This window comes from Tiliqua scincoides, chromosome 1 (assembly GCF_035046505.1).
Source record: "Tiliqua scincoides isolate rTilSci1 chromosome 1, rTilSci1.hap2, whole genome shotgun sequence".
NCBI classification, from domain to species: domain Eukaryota; kingdom Metazoa; phylum Chordata; class Lepidosauria; order Squamata; family Scincidae; genus Tiliqua; species Tiliqua scincoides.
This window is the reverse complement of record NC_089821.1, coordinates 122,144,721-122,153,153: the sequence shown is the minus strand read 5'-3', so window position 1 is coordinate 122,153,153 and position 8,433 is coordinate 122,144,721. Positions and strand designations below refer to the sequence as shown.

At 42.3% G+C, this 8,433-nt stretch overlaps 1 protein-coding gene across 4 annotated transcripts; it reads right to left on the bottom strand.

The window, feature by feature from the left end:
- Positions 1-566: 566 nt before the first annotated feature.
- On the bottom strand, positions 567-8,368 carry NDUFB3 (NADH:ubiquinone oxidoreductase subunit B3). Of its 4 annotated transcripts, none has more exons than XM_066620570.1 (3): positions 8,217-8,368; positions 1,279-1,416; positions 567-777 (listed from the first exon to the last, which is right to left on the bottom strand). In XM_066620570.1, the coding sequence occupies exons 2-3, from the start codon at positions 1,410-1,412 to the stop codon at positions 621-623; spliced, it is 291 nt and encodes a 96-aa protein (XP_066476667.1). In that variant the 5' UTR covers positions 1,413-1,416; positions 8,217-8,368; the 3' UTR covers positions 567-620. The 4 variants fall into 4 exon arrangements, with proteins under 4 accessions (XP_066476667.1, XP_066476579.1, XP_066476747.1 ...); XM_066620482.1 differs by lacking the exon at positions 8,217-8,368 and adding an exon at positions 8,116-8,209; XM_066620650.1 differs by lacking the exon at positions 8,217-8,368 and adding an exon at positions 8,120-8,209.
- Between the last annotated feature and the right edge of the window lie 65 nt (positions 8,369-8,433).

The window sequence follows — 8,433 nt, the reverse complement described above, 5'->3', positions numbered from 1 at the left end:
TGGTAGCTGCAAACATGGGAAGCATCATGTCTAAACTGACCTCTAATTTCTCTCCAGTAGTCTAATCAAATCCAACTGTCAGTTATTAGGACAAAAATAAACTAAGAGTAGCTCTAGTTTGGAAAGGAGAAGTTCAGATTGTGGAACCCTTGTCACCAACTTCTGAGAAACCATCAAGTGTGGGAGCAGCCCCTCCCTCCCCTACCTTCCCAGGGGCTACTGAAACATCTTGTGACCAGAAGGAAGGCAAGAAAGGAGAAGTTCAGGCCATGGACCTCTGTCATCAGCCTCTGAGACACTATCAAAGGCCTGATTCAACACTGTTCCTTACATCTTTTTTAACATGTTTTTTTTATTGTAAACCGCCTGGAGTGCCTTTGTCAAGGCAGACAGGTGGTATATAAATGCAGTAAATAAACAATCCTGCTTTGCTTAGGTCTAACAGAGACACCTTTGACATGTTTTAACCCGTCTGCTTATCCCCGCCCAGAAGAAGGGCAGTATAGTAACATATTCTTCTTGGAAACTTTAAAGTGCATCATTTCATGCAAGGTCAGAACACACTATTGATTTGTACTCTTAATTTATTTAGAAGAGAAACTGACATAGTATTCTGCTCTTCAGTGGTGTCCATCATCTTTCTTTGGAGGGAAAAGTGCATATTCAACTGCAATTGCTACCACAAAGGCTGCAAATCCCCATTTGAATCCTTTGCCGATAACATCCATGAAAGTAGCAGGCTTTGCATAACCACCAGAGTACCTCCATGCTTCATTACTAGAGGGAAATCAAAGACAAAGGATAAATAAAAACCTTAGATTCTGCAACTTTACTTATCAGCACCCAAATTTAATTATACATTCTGAAGCAACAATATTTCAGTGAACAGTATGAAGGGTTTTGAATGAAGTGTTTCTTCAAACAGAACTACAAGGTTAAATGCTGCCATATCCAGCTCAAAACAGGGCAAGCTTAAAAGCAACACATACATATGCATACAGGTGTGCATCACTTAAGGACAGGGATATGTTCTCCAATCACCGTCATTATGTAATTAGGCTGTTAAGTGAACATTCTTTGTTGTGCCTTTGTTGTGTAAACAGACACTCACAGACACTGTTGTGTAAACAGTCCATAAGATCTTTGCTGGACTATGGTTAGGAGTTCTTTCAACTATTTTAGCAACAGACCTGTGGTACAGCAGACTGTCTCTCCTTTTAGTATGTCTGGTGTACCACGTTTGCGGTTGATGAAAGAAAGCCTTATGTAAGCTCTTACCGAAGCCACGGATCTCTGAGACCTCGCTGAGCCAACCTTTCTTGAACATTTTGCAGGGGAGTACCCTCTATCTTCCATTGTCTATAATCAGGAAGTTCCATTTTGCTAGGTCCATGTTCATGTCCATGACCCATGTTCCTAGGAAAAAGATTTAAAAAAATACAGCTATCAAAATATAGATTCCTCAGGAGTACTGTATTTGGATACTGGAGTCAAACATCTTCATAATATAATGAGATACACCATGCACTTTGTTTGAGCCATATAAGAAATGCCAAGAACTGTGTTAATTCATAGTGATTGTTATGACAAGGCAGGACCTTTCCAAAAGGGGTTTGGAAAGAACAGCAACAACTGAATGTGCTGTTCTGTTTTACTGAGGGCCTAATCCTATCCTTATTATCCTCTGGCACAATAGCCTGCAGAGGGCTGCCCATCTTGCAAAGGCTTGAAGGCTTCATACTGCCAGTGGCACCGTACTGACTGGCTATCAGCGTAGTCGTGTTGGCAGTGGGGGCGGATCAGGGTGGGATTTGGGCTACACAAGATCTTGGTATCCCTGGTGGCTACTGAATCTTATCCTGGGCCTAACAAACCCTCTTTGAACAAACAGATCTATGCCAGCAAAATAGGCTTGCCAAATGGAGCTTGTTTACTTTGCTATACAAATCTTAACAGGAACCATCAAGATACAAGCCCATTACTATCTGTTAGTGCTGCTATGAGTTTGGCTTCTTGATCATGATAGAGCAGTGGTTCTCAAGCTTTGAGGGAGCTTTACTTCCTTTACTCTTTGCGGGGAAGGGGCTAGGGCAGCGATGTGATCCCTGGGATCGCATTGCTAAGGGGGGGGGCGAGGGGGATGCTTTCAACTTAGTTTTAAGTAGGTAAGGCTGCTGGGGGCTGCAGGAGATGCGGGTAGCCCTGCACAGCCCTCCACAGGGCTCCCCGAGGTTTGGAATCTTCAAATGGAGAGATCACAAAGCACCTCCTGCAGCCCTGCCTATTTAAAAGTGGAAAGTAGCCCCCCTCGCCCCCCCAGCGACGCGATCCTGGGGATTGCATTGCTGCTTCCCTTCCCTTAAGACCTTTACACAAACTGGGAACCTTTACACAAACTGGTGGGTTGCAACCCACCAGTTTGAGAACCAGTGTGCTAGAGAAATGGATCCCAGGGAAAGAAAGAAATGGATCTCAGGGAAATGTGCTTTTTAACAGATACATGTATGGGACTTTCAAAATATGTACCAGATCTAAGGAAAAGGAAATTTTTCATTTTCAGGAGATAATATGCATTCAATAATTCAAATCTGTATAGTATTAAGACGCATTTTCATAAGATTTTAGCTACAATTTTAAATTTAGTTTTTAAAACCACTTGGATTCTAATAACAGCTGTGCAAGATCATGAAGCATCAGCTGCTTGTGAACAAGATGTACTGATCTGCATTAGTCATACTCCAGATCTGTTCCTAAAAGAAATTAGAAAATAAGGTCTTACAGATATAATCATCAGTCTGCTCTTGAAAGCACTTGTTTGACTCACCAGCAAGATAAGCACATAGAAAACCCTTTGCAAGAGTTGAGCCTAGAACTATGAGGCTAAAAGGTAATTTGCAAGTGAAATTAACATCTTCCTATTCTTTTGATAGATCCAAAAATATGTTTTTAAAGGATACTTCAATACAATTCAGATGACAATTTATATTCAGAAGACATTGTGTGAACTTTCTTCTAGTTTTTGAGCAAACTTCTTTTAAAAAACAAGAGTAACATTTTACATATTGTACTGCAGCAGCATCTAATATTTACCTTGCTATATTTTTCCCATTACCTCTTTAATGCTAACAACAACTTTTTCTGCTAATATATAACAATATTTCAATTAATTTTACATTCTTGGATTCATGGAACATTTTTATCATAGTCAATTTTTTTTTAAATTTATACTACCCTTCTTCCAAGGAGCTCAGGATGGTATACATGGTTCTGAAGGGTACAACTAAGAATATTTTACCTGTCAATTGACTAATGTGCTGATCCTAATTTCAACACACTTACACACAGCCCCAGATAAAACATACTGGCATTTACGCTTGAGGATACCTGTGGCAAGGAGGATCATTTCCAGGTGATCAGACATGGAACCTTTGCAACAGCTAGTGGTTATTTATTTTTGGTCACAATTGACCAACACAGATCACATGCGACCAGATAGGCTAGCAACTTTCATGAACTTATTGGCAGGTGGCTATATATTTACAGCTTACTGTTCCTTTTGTCATTCAGATTAGGGCTGTGCCAATATCCAAGAGAGTAAACTGGTTTTACTGCTACTGTAATGAAACTACATTTTACAAGCATGAGATTTCTGTTGTACTAGTATTTATTCCTGGGTTAATCACTACTAGCTGACAAAATACTGTAGTGGCAATTGTATAGCTACTTAAGTTCAGAAAGTGACCTTGAAACACTATGATCTCTTACTTCAGCTTTAAAATGGAACAGTTACATGTGTCATTCTTATTTTTTGGCTCAGTTGTTTACACTGCTTTTATCTGAAAGGGTTTGGTCTGCAGTTTTCTTATGATGCAGACTTAGACAATTTTTAACTTTCTTGCCCATGTGAATCACAATTCCACAGCAGTAACCTTTAATAGATTCCACCATTTCCAGTGGGATTTGGTTAGAAAAGTGCATTTAGTACCGAGATCACAGAGCATGTAAACAAAACTACATAACAATTTAAATTAGGGGAGCATCTAATTAATAAGTGAGCTCTAGATAGACTATGAAAACTTGTGATGAAATAAGCTCATTAGTCTTTAAGGTCCCACAAGACTCTTTGTTGTTTTATCTCAAGGTGCAAAAAGTCACAAGTTTCCAGTGTTATTGCTATCAAAGGACAACACTAAAAAGATCACTTGGAGACGCTTCACACCTGAATAACTAGGGGAGGTCTTAGTTATTAATGTCAGTCATCAACATCACTTCAATTTGTCTAGATCAGTGGTTCCCAAATTCCCAAAAAGAAGTTGAGGCAAGTATTTGTGTGGGCAGGAAGAGAGGTAGAGAGAGGAGCAGCAATGGCACCACAGCGATTGCAGCAATGGCACCACAGCGACTGCAGCACTGCCACTGCCAAGGGGCTTATTTCTTACCTTGGGGGCACAGCTGGCCTCCTGCAGGTCCTGGAGGCTTGCAGTCCCCTCCAATGTCTTCAGAGGCTTCTGTAAATAATCCTTATCTCTGATCAGCAGCAACTTCCATTTTCATGGGAAAACCCAGAAAGCTGATCGAAGATAAAGATTGTTTACAGAAGCCAAGGGGTTGCAAGCCTCCAGGACCCTGCAAGAGGCCAACTCTGGCCCCAAGGTAAGAAATAAGCCCCTTGGAAGCAGCAGTGCTGTGAATTCTGCAATATTGGTAGTGCCACTGGAGCAGGGCCACTCCCCTTAAGGAGTGCTTTCTGTTTCCCTGACAGGTCACGATCCATCAATTTGGGAACCACAGGTCTAGATACATTTTCAGTCACTATGCCCACATTCAGTCCCTAACCATTGCCAAATACTGATGAAGTACTGAATGGACCTTAGTGATAGCCTCCCTACAGAGACTCTAGGTGTGCGCATATAATTACAAAGCTTAATCTTATAGTACTATTTTTAGTATAAAAAAGTGAATTTTGTGAAAAAAGCATGATGTTTGGTATAACAAATGGTACCCTATGAAGCTCAGAGTAAGATAGGAATGCATTTCTAATACACTCAAAGTTCAAAATGGTGGCAGATTTTGTAACTATTTGGGAGTAGTTATAAATAACATTCTCTGTCAATATCTGAGTTCGGTCTGCATTTTCTTTGTACCAGCATGAAGAGCAATAGCCAGACATTAACCATGGAAAATGGCTGCAGACAGTTGTATAGTAACAATACTATCCATGTTATTAAGAGTACTGAACAAGTCTCCATACAAACAGGGCTGGAAGCCACAAATTCAAAGTGAGCACCCTGGAGCCTTGGACAAGGCTATTAACAAAGAAAACATTAAATTTAAAAGAGGAAGAATATAGTCTTCTGCATATTTTTATAAGGTCATCCATCCATCCCAAAAATAGATATTTTGCTGTTTTGTTTTTAACATTTTTCCCCCCTCTGACAATCACATGTTAATTCTCTTCAAATTCTGATTTGTTTAGGCTGTGTGTCATAAGTCAACATGAGGTGGAACACTGGAAAAAGAGATCTTGGAAGAACTTCCGTCCTTGAACACTAAGGACCCAATTCTATCCAACTTTCCAACACCGGTGCAACCACAATACAGTCCTGAGGTAAGGGAACAAATGTTCCCACACATTGAGGAGGCCTCTGTGAATGCCTCCCCACCACAGGATGCAGTCCACATCCCATTGGCACGGCTGCGCCGGCAGTAGAAAATTGGATAGGATTGGGCCCTAACTGCTACTATTTATATCTGGTGTGTAGAGGTGAGTGGAATGCAGAACTCACAGTACTTGGTTGATCTGCGAATGACCCAACTGTAGCAAGCAAGAGACAGACTGAAAAACAGGGAAATATTTTAACTGTACAGACAGGTTGATTCAAAACAACAAACCTGAGTCAACAGCTTTAATGTAACACAAACAAGCTCACAGTCTCACAAAAACTCTGGTATGGGTTATTCATATAAAGAAAAAAAAAACATGCATACATAAGCACTGAAAGATGGACAAAGAAAAGGCAAACATCACTTTGTGCACCTTGTCCATTTCAAACGGAAGCTGGAGCCGCACTAATGTTTAGACAAGACCTCTAAGATGGTAGCTAAGATACAAACAAGCAATGCAACTCTATGTTCCCGCTTCACACAATTTTGTGATTAAACACATACACACCAGTATGTGTGTACCATACCATACAAATACCTATATAGCCAGAGTCTCTAAGCTGTATGTGATTTTTAAATTCCAGTTGGCCTGCTCTTCCTTTCTGTGAAGTATCTCCGTGTTGTGTACTTCAAGCTGAGTAGCCACTTCAACCCTCTTCTGCTTAAACACCTCCAGGGGCCTACACTTCTCCCTCCTGCACTGGAGCACATCATCCCACATGTTGTAATTTGTGTGTGTGTGTGTGCACAAACAGGAATGCACTGACACTAAGACAATTTTCTTTTTCTTCCCTTAATTGTAACATATGAATTAATCACATTTATATTTTATCCCTCAAAGTGGGTTCCCTACTGTAATATTAGGATAACCTCCTAGATTGGTTAATTTAACTGATAATCTGAAGGAAAAAAAAACCTCTTCACTAAAAGTTAAAACCTCATAGTTAGTCTCAGAAGATTAACCAAGCAGAGGGGTCATAAACCAGTGAAAGTGCACCAGTTTTGCATGCAAAAAGTCTCAGGTTCAATACTTGGCATCCTCAGATAGAGCTAAGAAAAACTCCTGAGTCTGAAACCTAAAGAGTTGCTGCCCAAAAATGTATAAACAATACAGAAACAGATCAGAACCATTTTATGGAGAAATAAGTATCATTCAATGGGATTACTCCCAGGTAAGTGTGGGTGGATAGGACTGCAGCCCAAAAGACCCTGATTTATTACAAGATAGTTTTTCATATTCCAAGTGTTCTCAATTTTAAGATATAGCTGCTACTACTGTGAAGCACTATTACCAACAACTTATATATCACTTTTCAAAAAGAGTAACTCACAAAGCAATTTAGATAAACAAACAAACAAAAGGTTCTCTGTCCCCTGAGAGCTCATAATCTGAAAAAAGATGCAAAAGAAGAAATCCAAAAAGCCTAAGCTATAGCCAAAGATCACCTCAAACATGATGCACTCTTTATATGGAGAAGATATAGAACATCATTTCTCAACATCTCCCCCCCATACCACGTCACATGGTCCACCTATTGGAAACACCACCAGAAGTAACTGGCAATGATGTCATCACCAGTCACTTCTGGATTGGGAGACCGGAAGCAACACAACAAACACTAGTAAGAGGCTCAGGGCGAACAGGGGGCTTTATCCGGTGTGCAAAAAGCACACGCTGGAGTGTCGGGAGAGTTAGGACAGACAAAAAAGAAAATATTTATTTACCCATCGTGTAATTAGACTGTGGAACTCCTTGCCACAGGATGTGGTGGTGGCATCTGCCCGGAATGCCTTTAAGAGGGGATTGGACAAATTTCTGGAGGAAAAGTCCATCATGATGGATGGACACACCCGTGTTGGTGCCACAGCCTCCTGATTTTAGAAGTGGACTACCTCAGAACGCCAGGTGCAAGGGAGAGCACCAGGATGCTGGTCTCTTGTTGTCTACTGCACTTCCTGAGGCATCTGGTGGGCCACTGTGAGATACAGAAGGCTGGACTAGATGGGCCTTTGGGCTACTCCAGCCAAAGGGGCTCTTCTTATGAGTTCTGTCCGCCAAGCCAAGCCTCCTACTGCTGATTGTTGTGTTGTGTTGCTGGTCCCGCTGCCAGGCAGTGGGGCTTTGGGGGCTCTGCTTGTACCACCGGGTACCACCTCAAGTGCCATCGGTGGTATTAGCACCACTGGCTGAGACCCACTGATATGGGGGAGGAGAAAGAGGGGGGCACATAGAGGAGAGGATGAGGATTCACTCTGACAGCCCATCCCATGCATGTCTACTCAGAGGCAAGTCCCAGTGTAGTCAGTGCGGCCTGCTCCCATGTAAGTGCAGGCAGGGCTGCAGCCACGAGTGGGGGTGACACAAGTGGACAGAGGGAAGATGCACTCCTTGCCCTGCGCGTGGCACGCTCCTGACCAACGTCCACCCACAAGGTGAACCTGCATATCTACCTGCCTGCTGGATGACCCTTCGATAGAACGTTTGGGATTCTCAGCCGGAACCGGAAGTTAGTCCGTCACCGTATCGGGTACTATGAAACCCGCATACCTACCGGCCTGCCGTACGACACTTCGATAGACCGTTTGGGATGCTCTACCGGAAACAGAAGTTGGTCCGACGCCGTATTGGGTAATGGGAAACCTCAACCCGGCTGAAGCAGTTCCGTAGCGGCTCTTTCCGGGTGCTGACGCCCCACCCGGGCACTCCACTGCCAGGACTGCCGCCACGAGCACGCGCACCAGGGAGGGAAGCCGGCCAATGAACGAGGC

Bases quoted from the DNA above. Each gene is read 5' to 3' on its own strand.
- NDUFB3 (XM_066620570.1), bottom strand. From the start codon at position 1,412: ATGGGTCATGGACATGAACATGGACCTAGCAAAATGGAACTTCCTGAT. The intron at 778-1,278 runs GTAAGAGCTTAC...ATTTCCCTCTAG, and splicing joins CTCAGAGATCCGTGGCTTCG to TAATGAAGCATGGAGGTACT.